Source organism: Rutilus rutilus, assembly GCF_951802725.1.
Source record: "Rutilus rutilus genome assembly, chromosome: 11".
Lineage (NCBI taxonomy): Eukaryota > Metazoa > Chordata > Actinopteri > Cypriniformes > Leuciscidae > Rutilus > Rutilus rutilus.
In genome coordinates, this window is record NC_140216.1 from 37,822,352 (window position 1) to 37,846,699 (window position 24,348).

General features: G+C 36.3%; 1 protein-coding gene across 4 annotated transcripts in view; it reads right to left on the minus strand.

The window, feature by feature from the left end:
* itgb8 (integrin, beta 8) overlaps window positions 1-23,321 on the minus strand; it is a 29,422-nt gene extending 6,101 nt beyond the window's left edge. Inside the window, exons 1-13 of one of the 4 annotated variants that reach the window (XM_084424763.1) lie at window positions 22,818-23,321; window positions 21,401-21,486; window positions 17,943-18,114; window positions 16,643-16,889; window positions 15,066-15,231; window positions 11,585-11,743; window positions 10,779-10,874; window positions 8,658-8,747; window positions 7,217-7,360; window positions 6,119-6,476; window positions 4,840-5,062; window positions 2,307-2,410; window positions 2,062-2,172 (exon numbers count right to left, since the gene is read on the minus strand). In XM_084424763.1, coding sequence (XP_084280889.1) covers window positions 2,062-2,172; window positions 2,307-2,410; window positions 4,840-5,062; window positions 6,119-6,476; window positions 7,217-7,360; window positions 8,658-8,747; window positions 10,779-10,874; window positions 11,585-11,743; window positions 15,066-15,231; window positions 16,643-16,889; window positions 17,943-18,114; window positions 21,401-21,486; window positions 22,818-22,911 — 2,050 coding nt within the window. In that variant the 5' untranslated portion in view covers window positions 22,912-23,321. Of the gene's footprint in view, window positions 1-1,857; window positions 2,173-2,306; window positions 2,411-4,839; window positions 5,063-6,118; window positions 6,477-7,216; window positions 7,361-8,657; window positions 8,748-10,778; window positions 10,875-11,584; window positions 11,744-12,741; window positions 13,296-15,065; window positions 15,232-16,642; window positions 16,890-17,942; window positions 18,115-21,400; window positions 21,487-22,817 lie in introns of those variants that run through there. The other 3 variants (XM_084424764.1, XM_084424765.1, XM_084424766.1) reach the window with 3 other exon arrangements.
* Between the last annotated feature and the right edge of the window lie 1,027 nt (window positions 23,322-24,348).

Below are 24,348 nucleotides of genomic sequence, written 5' to 3' on the forward strand. Positions count from 1 at the left end.
ACATAAGTAATTTTGAGACAAATCTAACTAATAGATGTATAAAAACAATAATAAATAAAAAATCAGCAAAGCCACAGTTCACTTCTGTGTCAAAACTGCCTCCAAAAAGAGAAAACAATTTAATTTAAATGGTTATATCTCTTAAAAAGTCATTTTGTTTTCCCATACTAAAACCTACAGATTTAATTTTTTAATTTTTAGGTAACGCTTCCTGGCCAAAACTGTACTCTGTGTGATCGGCGCTTCGGCTCTTTGTATTAGACTATGCATAAATACATGATGCTGTTTTGTTCATAATTGTTTATACAATTTACTAAATTATATTTGATTTATAAACGCTAGTTTAAAGTTTTGTAGAGTCATAATGATTGCGCCCTCTGGTGGCCTCAGGAGACAAGCCAAAAGCTTTTACCTAACTGAAATTATGCCTTTTAAAAAAACTGAATATTAGTAATATTTAAGTATAAAGTTTAAATTTAGCTATTCAGCCACTTTGACAGCCCTAAATAGGAGGCTTAATTTCATTATTATTGTCTAGGCAAACCAATAGAGATATTAAAGAGATCTCAATTGTGTTTTTTCGCTCCAGCGGGTTGTTTTGGTCTCCTGACAGTGCACATTCTCCCTTATAAAGTCACTCACTCCAATGGCGTTTGGGACACACCCCACGCCCCCTCACTGTTTCTTGGAAACAGCATGAGCCATTGTGTGTGTGTGTGTGTGTGTGGACCTGCATTCAGCTCTGCTTCCAGATCTCCATGGAAACCTGCAAAAATGTCAGTATGCAACTTTATCTCCTTTGTGTTTGGGCCGGACTGGATCCGAGCCAAACCTACTGGATTTCGTACTGGAAGCGGAAGACGGGATCTATATATTGGCTGCGTGTTCGGGCGGTGTAAAGCCCTGCGTGTCCAGCTGGTTCAGTGATCAGTGTGAGGCCTGAGAGAGCTTCTTTTCCAGCTGTTGTTGATGTTGTAACGGCAAGCAACAGAAACATCTGGCTGATGTTTAGGTTATGAATGAATTACTGGATTATTTTGTCCTAAACAAACCCTTTCCCCGAATCTCTTTATCCGCTTGACACAATTTCTTCACTGCAATTAATATTTTTTAAAATTATCATGGATTTAACATTTCAGTCGTTTTTCCAATGAGATCAGAAGTGTTTCGCCTGAAGGAAAGACCACAGTAATCTCACACTCTCACATTCATCTAGAGTTTCAGACGAGATCTCAAACAGTTCTCAGATTGGCCAAGATCCCAAGGTCTGTAACCAAATCAGATCTCGATATGAAATGATCTGAGGAGCTGCTCTCCTCTGACTCATATTCATGAACATATTGTTATTTCGACAAATGAATTTAAGGAGGAACATCTGAGACAAAGTTTAGACTTCAAAGAAAAGTATGAAACAGAAACGAGCAATAAAATGTCCTTTCGGAGAATAAAACAGCACAGAGGAGGTGGAATAAAACAAAATAAAATAAAACTTACAATTCACTACAATTAAAAATCACAATAATGTATTATTATATTACAGTAATAAGAATTACAAAAAAAAAACCTCAAAACTAAAACACCTGGACACAATATTTACTATATCAGACATATTTTATTACATTTTTATATTACATTTCCAAATTTAATATTAATATTTAATAGGTTTATACTCACCCCCACACAATTATTTTATCCAAAAATAGGAATAAAATGTGCGTATTGTGTGTGTTTGTGTGTGTGTGTGTCTGTGTCTGTGTGTGTGTGTCTGTGTCTATATATATATATATATATATATGTGCACGTATATATAAGAATCGAAAGAGAATCAGCAATGGCAAGTACAAAGAAACCCTCAAAACTAAAACATCTGTACACATTCCAGTAATTAAAATGTTTGTGGGGAAAATGTGCTGAAAATGTGTCACAAATGGTGCTAAAGTAGGTTTCATATTCTGTAAGCAAAATATCATTTCTCATTTTTCAGGATTGTCAAACAGAGGTGGAGCAGGGAAAGGCGGAGGAGGAGGAAGAGAAGATGAAGAGAAGAATTCATTTCCTCACCAGGATGTCGACTAATGTGCAGCTGAGGTCGATCTGAAGCCAAGTCCATGAGAAAGCGGTACTGACACTTATCACTGCTGGGATACAGGCAGTATTTCCCCCGGACCAGCTCTGAATAACAACACCGTTCATTCAGACACACAACAGGCCATTTAGAACATAAAGTTCACGTCAAACAGTTTCTCTCTGCGCTCGAGCTTCAGCTACGCAGTGATTTGTGCTGATTCGCTTGTGTGGATCTGTACCTGTGATGTCGTCCACGTAGTCGACCGATGGAGCGCAGCTGTGATTACAAAGCTGGAAACCGTCTGATCCAAGTCCATTAGACAGGTGACAGTCCACACAGCTCCTGAGAGAGAGAGAGAGCAGATTCACCATCACAGGCTGCATGTGTTCATTAAGCCACAAGACTGTTTGCTATTGGCTGTGAAAGAGAAACAAGTACGTTTCTTAAAGGGGTCATATAATGGTACATGCACTTTTACAAGTTGGTTGTACTGAAATGTGTGTTGGCAGTGCCTGTACACAACCATCATAAAATGATAAAAATCCATCCAGTGTTTTTTTTTTTATCTTCTTATTTTACCCCATCTCAAATCAAGCCGTTCGACCTCCCACGATTGTTGAGTGACAGCAGCATTTCAACACAGACCCGTCAATAAACAGATTGACCCTGTCATCATAGTCCGCGCGGTCATTGTTGATACGCTGGAGCACTGTCTATGAGCACAATGGCGTCTAAGCGATTGTGGTGTTCTGTTCTTGGGTGTAATAAGGAACACAGCATCATTTTGATGTTCCTAAATCCGAACCGCTGAAGTCACAGTGGCTGAGTTTTGTTTTCGAAGGGAATATTCCCCACGATCAACGTCAATGCTTTCATGTTTGCGCGAATCATTTCACACAAGGTCAGTAAAAAGCTGGATTTGCTAAGAAGCTGCTCCTGAAAAAAGGATCGGTACCAACTATTCGTGTTCCTGCTGCACCTCCAGAAGAACTGAAGTGAGTGTAACGTTTTATTAACCTTTATATTAATATTTATGTTAATCTTTACAAATCGCCTGCTGCACTCTTCACGATGAATGCGGCTGTTTACACTCAGGTACATTACGGCATGTTTTCTATGTACGACGTTCTCAATATAATTCATAATCCCACGTTTATAATGAACAACGCGTTATGGTTATTGTGTTATTATTTCAAACGGTGTACGCACAGAACAGAGGGGCGGGGTGAGCAAAGCTCATTATCATTTAAAGACACACGCACTTAAACGGCGTGCTGAAAACAGAGCTGTTTTTGACCAGGTAAAATTTGTGTTTTCTTTCAATACTAATGAGAATTTACAAAGTATATTACAAACTTTTAATTTAGACCCTAAAGAATCATATTACCTTGTACAAAAATGGCATTATATGACCCCTTTAAATCTTATAACAGATAGAAGTACAAGATAAGAGACATGCTTATCACATTATTTCTAATACATTTGCCAATGTGCATTTTACAACCTGAGCACACAGCATCCCACAATGCAATGCGCTCGATTTGACCTTCCATTTCTAGTGCAAGGAATGATCTGGAAATGCTATCAATATCTTGAGTTCTTGACTCGTTATTCAATTGCAGTACACAGTGTTGAGACATTTAACACTTTATACAGTATATGCTGTGCAATATGCAGTACACTCGTCTTCCATTCCTAACATAGCCACATAGGTCGTCATGTTAATCTTTTAAGTATGCAAAAATGATTTCACATGCAATGTGAAGAGGTTGTGTAGCATACTGCTTTATTGTTGAATACGGCATACTATTTTACACACAACTCTTAAAACTAGTATACAGTATGTGCTGTGCAGTATGCTTGTATTCCATTCTGAATATAGCCAATTATTTTGCATACTTAAAGTTCAGAAGTTAATGTTCAGAAATGGCATACAAGTGTACTGCATACTACATTTACTGTATACTATTTATCCTAAGAGTTGTATGTGAAACAACAGAATGCAGTATTCAACAATAAAATGATGTTACACAACCTCTTCACATTGCATGTGCAATTTCAGTGCAGTTTTGCATACTTATTGCATACTTAGTATAGCATGATTTAAAGTTTCGCTGCGTCCGAAATCGAGTACTTTCCCACTATATAGTACGTGAAAAACAGTACGCCAAAAGGATAGTATGTCAGAATACATAGTATTCAGAAAAACAGTAGACGAAAAGTCTCCGGATGACCTTCTTCTTCCGGTGGGATTCTGAAGTGTGCATACAATGGACACTTTACTATCCCATGAGGCCACAGGAGAGGATTTATGAATGACAGTGAAGCGACGCAACTGACGCTGGTGGGTCACATGATAATAACAACATGGCGGATGTAGTACGTCTGAATTTCATTCATCCTACACACACTCGTACTATATAGAACATACTTTTTTAATGGTCAAAAATTCTAATTCAAAAGTAGTACCTGCTGTATTGAGCTAAGAGTTAAATCTGTGACAATTACATCCCCTTTTGGTTAAACATCTTTTTGCTTTAAAATTCTCAGGTCTGAGTTCAACTTTTGCATGCAGCGGAAGACAAAACTTCTATGCATTTGCTTACATTCCTGCTTTTACATGCGCATGAATGAAAGTGAATAGAATGCAAAGACCCTTTAAAACGGGTAAATACTGCCATAGATCTTTAGCGAGTGATTAATTATGTGATTGACAGGTGTTTTGACCAATCAGTGACGGTGTTCTTCAACAAAAGAGTAGCAGTGGTTACCAGTGAGATTGACAGGAGCTGTAGCAGATGGGACACTTCTCACAGAACGTTCCAGATCGCCGTGAGTCGTCACATACACACTTGCCACACACACACTTTCCCCGGTCGCTGCAAATCAAGCCATCGTCTGACACGCAGGTCTCTGTGGAGACGGGACAGGCGCAGGTCTCGCCCGTCCAGCCAGAGAGACAGACACATTCACCCGAAACACACCGTCCGTGCCCTGAATGGAGAAGAATAAAAAACACAATACATGATACCAGTAGAAATGTGTCCATTCCGGAGATTTTTCTTTTGTTATTTAAAACAATATACATTTTTATGATAAATTAAAATTAGATAATGAGTATGGCATGTAATTAGATAATTACAATGATGGCATCACCAATTGATTGTTTAATATATTCACTTTTTATTAAACCTCAAAATTACATTTTACAATATTATATATAAAATTGTAAAACTTTTTTTTATTAAAGATAAAATAACATATTTTACTCAAAAAATGAATAACCAAATTAATATTTTATATATTTTGTAAAATAAAATCCAATATGTATATATATATATATATATATATATATATATATATATATATATATAAAACATAAAACAATAGTAATCTAAAAAAAATATATAAAGTTGTAAAACTTTTTTTTAATCAGATTTAAAATGAAAAATTTCATATTTTATAATATATATAATTTTTTGTAAAGAAGTAAAAAGTTTTACTCGCCTCCACTCACCTCCAAGACATGTTATATTATATAAAGTTTGGATTTTTTTATTATTTATATATATGTTAATTAATCATTTGGTAATTACAATTTTTGGATAGAATATAACAGTTTTATATGATATGATATGATATGATATGATATTATACTATAATATATATATATATATATATATATATAGTATATATTATAACAGTTATAGTATATATTATAACAGTTATAACATAATAAAATATAAAAAATATGTATTTTATCCAAAAATGTAAATAACATTTTAATAACATGTTTTGGAGATGAGTGGAGGAGAGTATAATTTTTACTTCTTTATAAAAAAAAATTATACCTCACCTAACCTTCACTCACCTCCTAAACATGTTTTTCTATTTTAATATACTTTAAAATATAATAATATTTTTTTTTTAGCATCATTACTCCAGTCTACAGTGTCACATGATCCTTCAGAAATCATTCTAATATGATGATTTATTATCATTGTATATATGATATCTATCTATATATTTGACATGTATCTCAGCGCTCACCTCCACACACCAGGCCTCTCTCGTACGGACATGAGAAGTCGTCCATCTCACAGAACTTTCCGTAGATGTTTCCGAATCTGCTAGAATCGCACACACACGTCCCGCATTTACAAGTCCCTCTCCCGCTGCAGACGGGTTTGGTTCCGTCCTCTCTACAAGCGTCGGCCTCTGCGGGACAGGGCGAGGGATTCGGGTCGTCATGACAACGGTTCCTCTCAGCGCAGCCGCACCCACAGACCTGACGGACCCGTACGGTCACGGACTCGTTGAATCCCACAGGCCTCACGGACATCAGAACCTCCTGATCTCCACCGGACGCCGGGCAGGAGCTCATCCCGACCGTCACCTTGAAGAAAACCTTGACAAGAACAGACAAAAACTACTGATGCACAGATAACAGAACAATAACAGAGCTCTGTTTATAAAACATCTCATTCTGAAACTTTTTAAGCCAATGAGTGTGAACACCATGAATATCAACAGTAATATTGTGAAATATTATTACAGTTTAAAATAACCGTTTTCATATGTTAAAATCGAATGTATTCCTGAGATCAAAGCTGAATGTTCAGCATCATTACTCCAGTCTTCAGTGTCACATGATCCTACAGAAATCATTCCAATATGATGATTTGCTGCTCAAGAAACATTTATGATTATTATCAATGTTGAAAACAGCTGTGCTGTTGTTTCAGATCTCTGTGGAAACAGTGATACGTTTTGTTTTTCAGGATTCTTTGATGAATAGAAAGTTCCAAAGAACAGCATTTATTTGAAATAGAATCTTTTGTAACAATATAACATGTTTTAGTGTCACTTTTGATACATTTTAATGCATCCTCACTAAAATAAAAGGATTAATTATTTTTTTTTTAAACACTGTAGTGTGTATACAGTAGTATATACTACTTTTATGGTTTTGCATGAAAATATTCTTTTTTAAGTTTCATAAAATAAAATAAAAATCATGGTTTTGTGCAAACCGAGGGTGAGTAAATAGTATTTTTGGCTGAACTATTCTTCGAATTCAAGCATTTCTGATATCAAACGCAGCATCTCTGTTCCCTGTGCTGAAAACAGATGTATCTACATTCGTACTGTTTGTTTAGGCTGAACGCTGGAACATTTAGTGTTTCCAGAAACAGAGGATCCGTCGGGGCAAAGGGTCGTGACGTTCACCCAGAACCGGTGAGCTTGGCCGTCCTCCACCCCGATCTGCACTTCCACATCGGACAGCAGCTTCTGCAGGAGAAACAGGACAGGAGAGTTGGAGAGGAGCTCAGAAAGACCTCATTGTCTCAAACAACACTCTTATAAGTAAAGGTTTCAAAGGGGGTTTGGTTCACATAGAAGAACCATTGTTGGTTCCCCAAAGAACAGCTTCCAAAGCCCTATTCGCACTGGATTAGTATTATCTGGGGACCTCGTGTGATTTAGAAATGATCCCCCCCCCCCCCCCCCACATCTGATTTTCGTGTGGCGCATTCGCACGGGATAAGCGAAACCTGTGACTTTACTCGAATTCACTGACTTATCTCCCAGATATGAAATGTCGTGTCGTTATTATAGGTCTAGCTGTATGATATATCATAAACAGAATAATGTTGCTTACCGCATGCTCCTATACATGCCATCTAATCATTCTTTTTGCTCTTCTGATGGTTTTCAGCGTTCTCTTTCAGCAAATTGTATAGTTGTATCGTATCATGGTGTATAGCGATATGACCCAGCACCCAAAACACTATCAAAACACTCCGACGCAGCCTTTATTCTTCGTGAAAGAGCGCACGGGAAACAAAAACCGCGAAAAAATTATATACGACCCCGCCAAATCACAGAGATTCACATGGGAAATCATCACAGTTCGGCGAAATATGGTAGGTCATTTGCGGGGGGATTTTTAATTTACAAATTACAGACATGGCCCAGACAACCTCCGCAATTATTACAAATGACTAGAGGTCACCTGGTAATACTTATCCCGTGCGAATAGGGCTTAAAAGAACCAATTTTTCTTAGTGTGAAGAACATCTAAGAACAATCTAAAGAACCTTCGTCCACTATAAAGAACCTTTTGCGGAACGGAAAGATTCCATGAATGTTAAAGGATGTTAATGGAACCATCGATGCCAATAAAGGAGGTTTTCTAGGAGTGTATGATCGGTCTTGTATAAGCAGGTTCACGGGGAAAAGGACAGGCTAAAAATAGCAGCTTTGAGCTGCTCTCTGATTGGAGCTCGCAGCATTTTTGGCCCAGTAACCAGAGGCCGTTTATAAAGCAGGCTTCTGTTCGCTGGGATCAGTGGATTTTTTGGAGGACAATGCATTGTTGTGCATTAAAAGTCTTTAAAAGCATGCCGGAACAGATTCTGGCCGGTGTTTTTCCTGCTGAACTGAAACTGTACTGGAATAAACTGAAAGCCCCCACTGTGAGCGTTTCGAAATGTTCGGGAACTTTTGCACTTATCATCTAATTGTCCTTGAGTGGATGGAGGGAATAAAGTGTTTATCAAGTGAAAGAGAAAGTAATGTTGTTTACCTTGTAGGCATGAACTACTAAGTCTTTAAGATTAGATGCTTTGGGAGACAGTCGGCCCACATAACTTCCAGGAATCAGGTCAAGTAGATCCTGTTCAGAGGAAAAGAAGATTAGGTCGTTTTCAAATACAACGCTACAGAAAAATAATGCAGACTCATTCCTCGGGGTAGGGTTGTCGAAAGTACAAAGGAGACGCTGCTTTCAAAGGCTCTCGTTCGAATTTGAAAGGTTTCTATTTACAGCGTGTTTTTATAAGCGTTGAGAGATGAGATCTGTTGACTTTAGGGATGCACGATATATATCGGCCACCCCACCGGTATCGGCCGATATGTGATCATTTTTAATGTTATCGATATCAGCCCGATATTCAGAGGTGGAGAGTAACAAAGTACATTTACTTGAGTACTGTACTTAAGTACACTTTTTGAGTATCTGTACTTTACTTGAGTATTATTTTTTCTGGAAACTTTTTACTTTAACTTCACTACATCTGAAAGACAAATATCGTACTTTTTACTCCACTACAATTCTGTCAAGGTCCTCGAGTAGAAAGTAACATCAGTCAGTGGATGATTTTGGTTGCAGGGGTTGCATTTTGGTTGGAAATGAAAGTCGGGTTGACGTCAGAAACCTGCATCTGATTGACATCAGAACCCGACGTCAGATTGACGTTGGATATTGATTGAAAATAAAAGTCGGGCTGACGTCAGAACCCGACTGATGTTGGCTTCTGACGTCAACCCGATTTTCATTTTCAACCACAATACAACGTCTGTCCAACGTTGGAGATCAACGTCAATCTGACATTGGATTCTGACATAAACTTGATTTTCATTTTCAACGTTGGGTTTGGTCTTCTAAATGCGACTTTTGTGACTTTTTTGGAGCACACTAGCTTATAGATAACAGTAAGGCTAACATATTCATACTAAAAGCCAAAAAACTTTTAAATAGAAACCATTGTGGACGTTATTGAGTGCACTTATTCAATCCCACATTCAATCCCACTACTGGAACTGTGTTCTAGAAATAGGCTAAATGTGATATTGATATGAGGGCAGGCGTAGATTCAGAGGCATACGGTACTTTAAGTATTACACACAACAATGCAACAATAATAAAACAATGCATTGACTTTTACTTTTGATACTTAAGTATTTTTAAAACCGAGTAAAAAACCTTTTACTTAAGTAAAAATAGGTCTTTACAACTTTTACTTGTAACGGAGTAATATTTGACCAGTAGTATCTATACTTTCACTCAAGTAAGGAAGTTGTGTACTTCGTCCACCTCTGCCGATATTAAAGCTGATAAATAATGTATTATTTCCTTCAGCCGAGACACTTCAGATCGTCATATTGGTTTTGAATTGCTTGAAATATGATTGGAATCACTTCAAAAAAGGAAAATACAGTTCAGTGCAACATGTCTGTCATATACGTAAAATACAATTACAATGAGAACATAGTTTGGAACATGGGTTTTAATCGTGAGACTTTTTTTTAACGAGGCTCTCAAAAATTCTATACAAATTTGGATTTAGATTTATCGGCCGATATATCGGCTTTCAAATATAAAGAATTATTGGTTATCGGCCAAAATGTTCATATCGGTGGAGCCCCAGTTGATTTCTTGAACGCAATGGCCAATCAAATGTGTTTAAAGGATTAGTTCACCCCAAAATGAACATTTCCTAATAATTTACTCACCCCAATGCCATCCAAGATATCCACACTTAAAAACTTAAAAACGATGGTAACCAATGAAGTCCATTGTTAGAAGAAAAATCCAGAAATGTTTTCCTCAAAAAACATAATTTCTCTCCCACTGAGGAAAGAAAGACGTGGATATCTTGGATGGCATTGGGGTGAGTAAATTATTGGGAAATTTTCATTTTGGGGTGAACTAATCCTTTAAGTTTAACACTTATTGAAAAGTGTCACCGATTTGTTAAACCACTGTTAAATAGATTTGTCAAAGCCCTATAATCACTGATTGAGCAAAAAAGTCACTGTGTGTGTTCCTATAAATCAGTGACTGCATTCTAGAAATCACTATTTCAAAATAGATTGATTTCTGTAAAAGGCAACACCCAAACTCATGGTGTGGGAGAGGAATTACCTCATACCACTGATATTGCACCTGGTCCACCGCAAAGATGGAGTAAACGTTGTTCTCTAGGAGTTTCTCTGCCAGTTGACCGATTGTTGGGTGCTCCTAAAAACAACAACAGCAACACAAATCTGCTTATTGCTGGTTGAGAAGCCACAGATTCTGGTGCTGAGAGAAGCAGTGTGGAGCCAAATATGTGTGCAATTTCAGAAAATACATCAGTGGTGACATTTTCCACTGGTAAATCATCATGAAAAACATACGAATGTAAACAGGCCAAAACTATTTACAAAAAAATACCATATGAATATGCTTATAATCATAGTATACATCAACAAAAATATTCATATGTTTTTTTGGATGGTACCGTGGTAATGCAGTGCTCAAAAGGTCTGTAAAGTCTCTTCTGGTCAAAAAGGCTACATTTATTTGATCAAAAATACAGTAAAAACAGTAATATTGTGAAATATTATTACAATTTAAAAGACCTGTTTTCTATGTGAATTTATTGTAAAATGTAATTTATTCCTGTGATCAAAACTGAATTTTCAGCATCATTCAGTGTCACATGATTTGCTGCATACAAATCATCATACATTACAAACACACATACAAACATAAGTACTACATAAGTAGTATTTACTTCTTTTATGGACCGATATCGAAAAGAAAAAAAAAGGAATTTTTTTGAGGAAATCCAGAGATGGCACTGGTTTTGGACACGTCACAGGCCAGAACTGAACCTGCATCATCTGTACAAGCACCAGCTTTGCATCTGGTGTTTTGTGTGTGCCAAGTGCTGTCGTTTTTCTTACCATGGTAGTGGTTTGAGAGTAGATATTATCCTCTAGGTGGCAGCGGCCATCATGAGGAACCACGATACCGGCCAGTTTACTGTCCAGAGCCAGATGAGAAGGTTGGTCTGTCATAACCAACAGCAGACGCTTCGCTTCAGGTCGCCATCCGATGTCTTTCTGCAGAAATGAATCAAGGTTTACAAATCTGCTTGAGTGTGTGTTTGGTATAAAGTACACTCAGCAGAAGATTACATCATATACCATCCATCTGCGCTGTTACTAATACAAGACAAACTGCATCAGTAGAGCGTTAAGCTGCCAGGGTGAGTAATGTTCAAATTAATCATGCCTTAAATCACGTCCTGAGGAGAAGAGGTACTGTACTGATTTATCATTTTGCTTGGCAGATGATAAAACATGCAAATAAATAAATAAATAATCAATAAAAAGAAATAACACAACAATACACAAAATGTTATAATATATATATAAAAATAAATACTAAAAATAGAATAAATGAAAATAAAAATGTAAAACTAAAATAAATAAATACTAAAATACTAAAATAAAATAATAAAATAAAACAAATAAATAGTAGATGATAAAACATGCAATAAATAAATACTATTAATAGAATAATAAATGAGTTCATTAATCAATAGAAATAAAAATAAATCAAATAAACAATATATATATATAAAGAGTACTAAAAAATAAAATCAATCAAATAAATAAATACAAAAAAATAAAACAAACAATAAAAAATAAATATAAAAAATCGAATAAATACAAACAAAAAAATAAACACTAAAAATACATAAGCAGTAAAAAGAATAATAATAGAATACTAATAAAACAAACAAACAATCAAAAGATTTAATATTGAAGAATTAATACTAAAAAATAAGGACAAAAAAATAAAATAAAAAATAAACTGTAATATCACAAGAGTGATCTAATATCACAAGAGTTGACTCTTGTTTGACTTGAGGCTGTGTTACTAACAGACAAACTGCACCAGTTGAGGTTTAGCTGCCAGGGTGAGTAATGTTTGGCTAAAAAAAACACACACGCTGAGATGCCAACAGGAACAGCTTTTTCAAGTTACAACCGCTAGTTACTGAACAGTGAGAAGTCTGTGTAACTCATGCAAAACAACATTCTGAATATTCCACCTGAGACCCATCAGTTTCAATGTCAGAGCTCTCTGTGCCAAAGACAACATCTTTCTCATGCGTGCTGGTTTCAGTTTCTGGCTTCAGGGAGGCATGGGTGCTAGAGAGGGACATCATGAAGACTGAAACCCATTCAAGGTCGTTTTCCACAGCAGAACCTTTCAAGCCCACTGCTCGAGTGCTTTTTGTCAGATCACACTGTACTTCACGGGAAAGATCCCAACAGTTGGAGGCTTTGTTGATCGTCCACCGCCTCACTACAGCCTCTGAAGAGGAACTCGCCTCCCGTGACTCGGTGGTGACATCATCCTCTGCAAACAGGCCGATGAGATAGAGATGTGGCTGATTCAGCTCTTCGGCTCCGCGCTTCATGAATGCGCTGTTTTCTCTCGCTGTGGGTCCGGCGTATTTCCGTAGACTCTTCAGGCATTGTTCCCATTCCCAGGCAAAGCCAGGCGTAATGACCTGAGACATGCAGTCTCCGTAGCAACCGCAGGAGAAAATATGTTTCTGATGACACAGGAACAGTCATGCGAGGTTTTCAAGGCTTTAAAAAAAAATCATGTATGCACAAACACGGAAGGGAAGAGAGCGGACTGGTTAAATCATTAGTGGTGTCTCTGCTAAAGCATGCAATGACTTCAACAAACTGTGTCAAACATGTCAATCGCCCTGCGCTACATTAATCATTTCTCAAATCATCATGTCTTGAGGAAAGAGTGCTGCTACTTTGATGATTTAGAACTTCACTTGGAGGATAATAAAACATGCTAATAATAATAATAATAATGATAATAATAATAATTAAAAAAAAAAATACTCAAATAAAATAAATTAATAGTTAAAATAAATAAATAAATAAATAAAGTTATATAATAAATATATAATGTAATATAATATAATATAATATAATATAATATAATATAATATAATAGACTTGAGGGTGGACTAAGGTAAGGAACCACCTATTTAAAACTTAAAAGAATTACAAAAAAATTATAAAATAAACATTAAAATAAATAAACAAACTATAATATCATAATATCACTCCTATTAGACTTGAGGAGTCTTTTGACTTGAGCCAGTAAGGAAACACCAAATATTCACCATTAACAACAACAACAACAACAAAAAATGCTAATATATTATATAAAAAAAAAACTTAAAATACAAAAAATTACTAAATAAATAAATAAATAAATAATAATCTTTTAACAAAAAAATTTAACAATCATAATAATAAATAAGGAATAATAAAAGATAACAAATAACAAAATGATAAATATATACATACAGAAATGCATAAATACATACATAAATATATACATACAAACTTCATAATAGATTTGAGGGTGGGCTCTTTTGACTTGAGCCAGTAAGGAACCACCAAGCAATAACCATTAATACAAATCAATAAACACTAAAAAATAAATAAATTAATAATATCAGTCACAATCATAGACTGTAAAAAAGATGGACAGCACGTATCCACTTCCACTGTAGAAAAATAAAGCCAAAATATCCTAGAAACAGACGTTGCCGATTCCGTAGTTCAGAGCCCGAGTCGTGATCCTGAGGAGGCGGAGCCACGGTCTCAAGGTCCCACCCACACTCATTCGCTAGCACAGCTGTCAATCATGGCGTTACGCCCCGTTTCTATAGCATCAAATAACTAACTAAAACCAAACTTATAGGGAAAACGGGCACTTGAACATACATCTGCGTGATGAAAACTACTAAAAATTACAGAAACCATCTTTTGAAAAAAAATATTTAAAAAATAATTGGATTTTTTTAGTTTGGCTCACGTCCCATTCGATTACATGGAGAGGGCGGGGTTTATGACCTATACTGAGCCAGCCAGCAGGGGGCGATCCAGATGCTTCGGCCTCACGTTTCAGGACTCGTGCGGCACACTTGGTCACAATAGATTTGAGGGTGGACTTTTGACTTAGCAACCATCCAGAACACCCTAGCAACCACAGAAAACACCCACTTTGGCAAAATGCTGCAAACCCTCATAGACCGATGCAACTGGCAATAGCTCGCAACCATCTAACACTTAAAGTAGCGTTTAGTTGATCCTGGTAAACGCTCATTGTCACAGTGGTAAACACGACGGCTTTCTTCTTCCATGAGGGGGTTTGGCTTCACGCCATCTTTGTTTCCAGCCGGACCGTTGCGGAGGGGGAGGGGCTATAAGACTCTGATGTTTAATGACGAAAGACGTATAAAATTCATAGTATAAGTGCATAGTATATATAGCGCCATTTGGGACACAACTTAGCACTGTGCTGGTGTATCACCCTCAGGTGGGGTTATACCTGGCAAACCGTGGCCTGCAGCATGGCATCAAAGCCGCCCTCGGGTGTGTCCATGTTCCCAGAGATCCTCTGCTCCTGAATGACCCGTGTGAACTCTGTCATGTTCTCCGTGACGGGGAGGATGTGGATGAATCCGTGAGCGGGCCTGCAGTGGACCTCATAATCCCTACGACCAGAGAGGAAGAGAGAGATTACATGTCATCCACACCATATTCCCACACTAGTCAGAATGAGATCACTACGGAATGCAGTCCGGGACACCCCGGCTGGATTTAGACTCCTGGGATCAGCTAAGAGACCTCTGGAGCTTCCCATAGGAAAGACAAATCACAGATCAGATCTCATTAATATCTCAATATATTGTTTCACAGAGTTGAAACTGAGACTTCGTCTCCTGCTTTTACTCAGCAACCCTGCCGTGTATCTCCTCTAGAGTTACAGGAGAGCTCAATCAGTGTGGTACTTGATAACTACAAATCATTTTCAGTCATTGATATAAAGCTGAAATAAAATATAAATATTGGACGGAAAAACGTAAACTTAAAAAAACGTAAATTAAAATTAGAAATGTTGCCTTGTGAACTAACTGAAATAAAATAAGTATAAAAATACATTAAAGCTATATAGAAAAATAAAGCACATAAAATTACAAAAAAATAAAACATAAATAAGTACTAAAATAAACAGCTAAAATAAATATAAATTAAAGCTAAATAGAAATATTTAAAAAACAAAACTTAATAAAACTGACAAAATCACAACACTATTAAAACACTAAAATAAATAAAAAATAATATAATAAATAAAAGTAAATAATAATAATAATAATAATAATAACTAAAATACATATAAATCCTACAAATGAATTAAAAATATTTTTCTAAAAAACAAAAACTAATAAAAATGACAAAAGCACAAATTACTAAAACAAAAAATGATTACAACTATTTTACATTAAAATAAAAAAAAATGAAAATATTACATGAAAGCCATTCAAAATATGAATAAATACTATAATACTAATACTAAAATAACACTGAGATCAACTGAGCTCAAACATTTGAACTTGACACATTTGTGTCTGTTTTTATTTATTTTCTAAAGTAAATACTGGAACAAAAAGTAAATACTCCGAAGTAAATCCTCATCTGAAACTGAAAGGAAATCAGATATATTGTCTGAATATTTCGGATCTTTCTGTTCGCCGGTGCCATTTCACGAAGTCATTATCAAGGTCCTTCATAAAAAGGCAACAAAAAGGTTTCACAAGATTTACAATATTTACAAAGTAATCTTTTTTATAAACTGCTAAACGGCGAGCGATACAGAGCAATAATATTTACAAAAAGACCTCAAGGACTCAACTCACATGTTTATCCTAAAATCCCTTTCAAAAATAAAAAATAGACGCACGCGAGTAGAACATTGACCTACAGTAAGTGTAGATCTCATTGCTGACTAGTAGAAATGGATTTTAATGAATTAAAATGTTTTTAAATATGTTTAAATAAATGTAATTATTAAAAAAAAAAAATTCTTATGAGACTCGTGACTCTTGTTTCCTGGTGGTTGTTCACCTGCAAGGGTTCAGGAGTTTGGAGGGGTGCACGTCGATGTACGGAGACACCGGTTTATCCACGAAAGAGCCGAAGCCCACTCTGAAGTCGCTGGAGTGCTCCTTCATCTGGAGAGACAGAGCCAGACCCTCGGTCTTCAAGCGGTCCAGGTGTTCCTGCATGGACGCCGACACGTCCACTAGATAGTACAGATCCACAGGGTACCGTTCCAACTGATGCACCTCAATCACAAAGCTGGCCTCGCTGCCTAAGACAGGAAATGACATCATCATCATCATCATCACTATTGTACATTTCATGAGGGTGTTTTGCTGTGGGTTTCTGCATTTATGTTAGCCCGTTGTTATATGGTTTCTAAGCTGTTTTAGGTTTGCTAGGGTGTTCTTAGTAGGGCTACATGATTTATGGAATTAAAACTGATATGGCTCAGTGCACAAGCTGCGATTAAATGTGTAGTTTAATTAAATGTGCGATTAAATGTGTAGGTTTACATGTGTAGTTCTCCGAACGGATTGGTTCATTTACTGTGAGCTGCACGCGTGTAAATGAACATGCAGTTCCTTCACTCTGAAACCGGCGGCGCATTCATTTATTTGCCGGCAACCCGTCAAAATAAAAGCTTATTGGTATACCGTTTGAAAATGAAGACCTCAAGACTTTGAAGTATTAGTATTGTAATTTTACAGTAAATGAACATTTATTTGTATTACTCAATTTTTTCATTTTACAGTATAATAGTATTACAACATATTTCCTATTTTAATATATTTAATAATAAGCACAATTATTAAAGTCATTTTTATTTTATTTTTGAATGCTGTTTTATAGTCATAATTTATAGAATTGGTCAGTGTGGTAAACGTGGCCAATGAAAACTCAATTATTATTATTTTATTCTGTTCATGTTCACGTTATGGTTTGATTTGAATTCTTGTAAAGATTTAAACCAAACCATTCTTCAAGTATTTCCAACATTGTTCAGCCCTGAAAGGATTTAACACTTTAAAGGGACAGTTCACCCCCAAAAAGGGATGATTTTCATTTTGGGGTATTCAGAGTCATTTTTCAACTCTTTTTTAAAATTTAATTAAGAAAATATTTTCTATGCAGTTGTTCTCCCCAACAAAATCACTGCAATATTTCTAGAATGATTCATTCTTTCCAAAGCTATTCCAGTCATCTGGTGAAACTCCCTGTATTTTTTTCATATTGCAATATATAATATCGCAATATCAGTTTTTTTTCCAGTATTGTGGAAATTGTGTTTTCTAGGGCATTTGTGTATCAGTTTAGTGGTTACCTGGTCGTAGGTGTATGGAAATCTCTCTCGGTGACACCTGTGAGCTGCTGATAGTGGCGTTCACCTCCACTTTCACGTTCGGGTTCTCGATAAACTCCTCTTCACAACCCCTGACTCGCAGGTCGGACACAGATCCGCATCGCTGGCTTACATGCGCCCCGTCCAGAAACCTCTGTCAGGGTAAACAAGCCATCAGAAAGGTCAAGGGTCACTGCAGACGCCTGAGCTTGGAGGAACAGGGCAACTGTTGTGTAGGGTGGCGTTACTGAAAGCACACGGAGCGTGCGAAAGCTCTTTGGCTCAGAGGCTGTTGTTGAGACGTGGGTCAGGGATTATTCTGACCGGTGCCGAGCGCCGCAGCCGCTTAATCAACTTCATTTCGTAACCACAAAGAAAGCATTTCAATTAAGTGTTTGTCCCGAGACAATAAACATGTCGGTTAAAGCCCTATAAACTGACTTAACTAACACAACCATACTTTAATGGACAAAACTCTCACATTTCCTTTGATTGAGCTAGACTTCTCAAATCTTTCTGTTTATTAAAAGATGTGAGATTCGTGAAACAATATAATAATTTTTTTTTTTTGAATGGTTCTGTTGATAAGTTTTAATTTGTTTTCCTCTGATTATAAATGTTTACGTTTATTTTAGTGCCTAATATGTGTGTGTGTGTGAGTGTGAATGTATATCTATACAGTATATACACACACACACACATTATATATTTACAAACTTTTATGTTAGATGCAGTTAACAGATTTGACAGCACTATTTTATTTATTTATACATTTTTTATTATTATTACTATTTTTTCAAAATATATTTTCAAATATAATTTGATTTATTTTGATTTATTTTATTCATTAATTTGTTAATTTTGCCATATATGTTTAATATATATATATAAAACAAAAACAGTGTTCTTTTAGTAGTATTCTTAAACTATTATAGTATTTATTTATATTTTAATTAATATAATTTAATTAATTAATAATATTATTTTTCATTTTCATTTTACATTTTAGTAATTGTTTTATGTGCTTTTGTCAGTTTTATTAGATTTTGTCAGATCTATTTAGCTTTCATTTCATTTATATTTATTTCAGTTTTTAGTACTTTATTTTTATTTATTTATTTATATTTAAGTTTTGATAATTGTATGTATAGCTTTAATTTATTTTGGTTTTAGTAATTTTACAACTTCAAATTAAACTAACTTGCCAAAGCAACCTTTCAAATATTAAAATCTTAAGTTTTTCGCCTAATATCTATATTTGAAAAATATCATATTTCAGCTTATTTTCAATTAGTGAAGATGTTATTTTTAATAGCCTTAGTTTACATTAACAACACTGTGTTAAACTAACAGTTGTAATTTCTCAGCATTTGTTCATTCATAGCTTAAAGTCCCCCTGTGGTGACGGAAAATCCAGCTTTTAATATTGTTTATATGTCTATGTGGTGTTTTTAATATGCTTTAAGACAAACCGTGGGTAACTTCATAAGTCGACAGCATTGCTGAGTATTTTACAACTGCAGTCAGGGACGGACTGGGGCTAAAAAACAGCCCTGGACTTTCTCCCAAATAGGCCCATCATCCGGCCATTCGCCTCTAGCCGTGTGCGACGTGCACACTGCACTATAGCCAGGATGTCCTGATACTATGCCACAATACTGTATCAGACAAGGTATTCACAGCAAGTAACATCTCAAAACCAATGATGATAATTGGGGTTGTGTTTATTAATGAAGCCTCAGCCTTCAAATAAAAACAAAAAATGTACAATGCCATAAAATACAAATAATGAAATGTTACTGGCTACAGTAACCCCAAATTACACAAACTTGTAATTATAAAACACTATATACCAGGGGTCTACAACCTTTTTGTGTGCGAGGGCTATAACTCAAGGGATAAAATAATCTAGAAGGAATTTTTATTTGTTATACTCCAATATTTATTATACATAACATGGTGAAGCTTTTTTACTTTTCACCATCATATGGGAAATAATAAAATATCTTGATATTCTGGTTCAGACTCAAAAGCGTTTAAAAAAAAAAGAAAATTATGAAAAATTATGAAAATTTATAGATTTTTTTGTTGATTTTCTATAAACCTATTGTACGTGTTATCAAAAACAGTAGCCCAAACATTTAGTATAAATATAAATGAAAAAAAATAAAAATAAAATAAACTGCCATAACTTCTAAACAAAAACATTACTGCATTACATTTAATACATTTATACATGACTATATTAATATAACAGCATTTTTAATATGAATACAGGCACATTTCTGCCAAAAAAGTTTGTTTTACTAAAGTTAATTCATAAGTTGTGGTGTGAAATGGTTTGTTCTTGGAACAATGTTTCCCCTGTTTGTTTTTTTTTTTTTTTTTTTTTGTGTCAATATGTTGAGAATATCAGCGCTGTTTCATCTGGCTTTTTACAAGCTTAAATCACATAGTCATCTGTGGGTTTATAATAGAGAGAGAATTCTGCGCTGAATTGAAATGCTTCTCAGTGGATCGCGCAGCTCTGTAATAATGTTCGCGTGATCGAGATCAGTCCGCACAGCTGTTTTGTCCGCGATCGCTGTTTTTTAGGCCGAGCTAATAATGCGCTGCTCAGATCAAACAAGTTTTGTTCCGCTTTTTAAGCGTGTGCCATTTGATGTTTCTCATACGAAACGCGAATGACAGCGTATAATCAAAGAGAGTTGGGTAATTTTGGCAAAAATTCAAATTGAAACGTTTAGTTGAAAAGGTCGCAAAATTATACCATTTATTCAAAGTCTGGAACCCCGACGACAAGTTGGGGCTATTTATAAAAATGTGTTTAGCGGGCAACTCACAGGCACCACGCTGGAGACCACAGCTATTCAAATATAATGTAAGCAAATTTAAAAGTGCAGCCTTATAAAACTTACTTTCTGTCAGTGGCAATAGGCCGACTCTTCTTCCTCAGTTGTTGTTTTTTACACGTAGCATAAGTGATTGTATTAGTGCCCCTGCTGTTGGCTGTTCATATTGCTTTATTAGACTTTTTTTTTTTTTCTGCCGACGGCCCTTGGTTGGACGGCCGTTCTGGACTTTTCCAGAACGCACAGATTGTCAATCCGTCCCTGACTGCAGTGAACCAAAGACAGTCTCAAAAACACGCTTTGAAATCGCTGGTGTTTCTGACGTCACAAACTACCTTGTAACCAATCATTGCCATATCAATACATTCATGCCCATATCAGCGGTTTCTGCATTTCTATTTTATGGGTTCCCACGATCACCTAAGCTCTCGAAGCATTCTGGGTATTAGGGCTCTGGTGTGTTATTGCTAACAGACTAACAGACAAGCGCTTCACACACTTAAAACTCGAGCAGTGTGCCGAGATACAACAAAAGCAGCTCTCTCACACACACACACACACACACACACACACACACACACACTCTACCTCCTGAGAGCACCATGCGCATTCAGGGCCGCGTCTCAGGCAGTCTTCACATGTGGAGGCGAGGGCAGACAGGCACCGGTTATCTGCTGAACACAGAGACATTTACACATGAATGAGCAAGAGTTCAGATCTTCAGCGGGCCTTTGTGTCAAACACACACCCTGCCAGAACACTACAGCACACTGTTAGCAGAGAACACAGCACAGCACATCAATGGGAAGATATTCATGTGCACAACCATTCTGTGTACAACCTTTCTTTTCTAGCGGTTCCTAATACAGCATCAGACAAGGTGTTGCAGTTGGAACAAAAATATGCTCGAAGAACATTCTGCTAGATAGATAAGAACATTCAGAGAACGTTATTGTTCTCTGAACGTTTCAAAAAATGTTTTTTCTTGGTTGCGTGAATTTTACGGAACATTACATTCTGCAAACGTTATGGGAACGTTTCATTTGAATGTAATCTGAACGTTCTAAAACAAGTGGTAACGTTCAAAAAGTGTTAGACGGATGTCCAACTGAAACATTTTAGGAAAAAAACATCGGTCACACTTTATTTTAAGGTGACATAGTTACATTGTAGTTACTCAAATAAGTACTGAGTAATATTAATTAACTACATTATACTTTAAATACTACATATACTTACAGTTAGGGTTTGGTTATGGGTTAGTTACTTGTAATTATGCATAATTTACTGTTATTACTATAGTAATTACATGTAACTACGTCACCTTAAAATAAAGTGTTACCAAAACATTCCATGAACGACGTATGGATAATGTTTTAGTGCTAACATTTTGAGAACATTATTAAAGACCAGACAGCTCTGAATGAACGTTATATTAACGTTACTGGAAGAATGTTTGTTCATAACTTTTAGAGAACATTCACTGTTAGCTGGTTTATGAGTATAATACCTGTGCTTAAAATATGAAATACTATCTAACGCAAAAAAATATAAACATTTAAAATGTATTATAGACTATATAGTGCAACAGTAAATGTGAAACAGCATAAATGGGAGAAGCAACAACAATATCAGAGAAACTGATGAATAAACTTGACATTATTGGACAGTCTTTCTGTTACAATCTACCTCCAGTGCCCTATACACTTGACTCATGCCTGAATAGTGTGTTTCACCTCTTGCTACCAAACAAACGACCTAAAATGGACAATTTCAGTAAGAAATACATTTTTTAAGTAAAGACACTTTAAAACGAACATACACAGTTTTGACTCACGTTACTGAGATGAGAACCGCGTGACAACTTGCCCTATGTGTAAACACTGACATTCCCATTCATTGAGTTCATGATCTAAAGATGCATCTGACTAAACCATGACAGGGCAAAGACAATGAAACACACTGCACGTCCAGAGAAAGGGTTACGATCGACAGGCAAACTCACCCGAATCGGACCTCACGAGCAGTATCAGCACCGAGACGAGCAGCAGCATGCGAAGAGCAATCAGATCACAGTACGGACGCATGCAGGAAGTCATAGCAGCATTGAGTTAGCGTGTGTGTGTGTGTGTGTGTGTGTGACCGACTCGCCAGCGTCTCAAGGTTTGAACCGCGACTGAAAATCCCCCGGGAACACGTCAGCCCCTCATCTGCGTGAACAAAGGAGGGCGATTCGCATCACCCGACAACCTCCTAATCCACAGCCTTTCACATTTCCAGATTAAGCGCGGCGGAACCGCAGAGCGCGCAGCTTGTGTTCATTGTGCGCTTTTACGCATCGGACACGCATCAGCCGCGCAGGTGACGCTCGCTCCGCGTCTGGCATCTGCATCTGCGGAGTCTTCTTATGTCGACGGGCAAAGGTCATCGTCCGCGCGTCATTCCTTAAAGGTGTTCGGCGACGCAAGAAACTGCATTCATCGTTGTTCATTGCCGTGATTTCGATAGTGGAGATGAACGCCCACCTCACTGACTCAGGCACAGCGCTATGGTAACGGTACACTGATCTGAGATCAGGCTACTGTACCAGAGGAGGAGCAGGAATTTTAATGCTCCCTCCACTTGGACTTTTCTTCTGTATACGAATGAGAGGTTGTTGAGAAAACCCTGGCAGGGGCAGTAAAGCTGGGGCTTGTATTTAATGCCTTGTCAGTGAGGAATTTGCTGAGGACATGGCACAAAGAAAGGAAAGGGATCGTTCACATAGAATTTAACATTCTGTCATTTATTATTCTCCCTCATGCTATTTCAAACCCTTATGACACACTGCTCTTACATGGTGAAAGCGAATTGCAACTGGAGTTTTCATGCTTCAGTAATGACAAAAATAGACATTAAAGTTTGACATCAGTGATGCTTGGTTACTGATGTCAAATTAAGTTTGATTTGCCATTATTCTTTCAAAAGTAAGATTTTCTAGAGTCTCTCCTGCTCACAAAAGCTGCATTTATTTGATCAAAAAGTTTAGTTTAAGCAGTAATATTGTGAAATATTATTGTGATTCATAATAACCGTTTTCTCTTTGGATATATTTTAAGATGTAATTTATTCCTGTGATCAAATGACTCCAGTCTTCAGTGTCACATGATCCTCTGATGATTTGCTGCTCATGAATCATTTATGATTATTATCAATGTTGAAAACAGAACAGAAAGTTAAAAATGTATAAATGTCTTTTCTGTGTCCAGTTAATGCATCCTTGTTGAATAAAAGTGTCATGAATATGTCTGACTCCAAACTTTTGAACATTTGTGTACTTAAATTTGGGTCTGTTCATCATGCAAACTATCATATGGTTTTTAAAGGAGTAGTGCATTTTGTCGCTATTTGAGTTTGACTTTTTTTTTTCTCCTCATTCACTTTCAGCATGAATAAAAACAAAACAAATCATATGGTTTTTGGAATGACATACAGGTAAAAACGATTACTGAAATTTTCATGAGTGTACTATTCCTTTAAGAAAAAGGCTTTTTGCT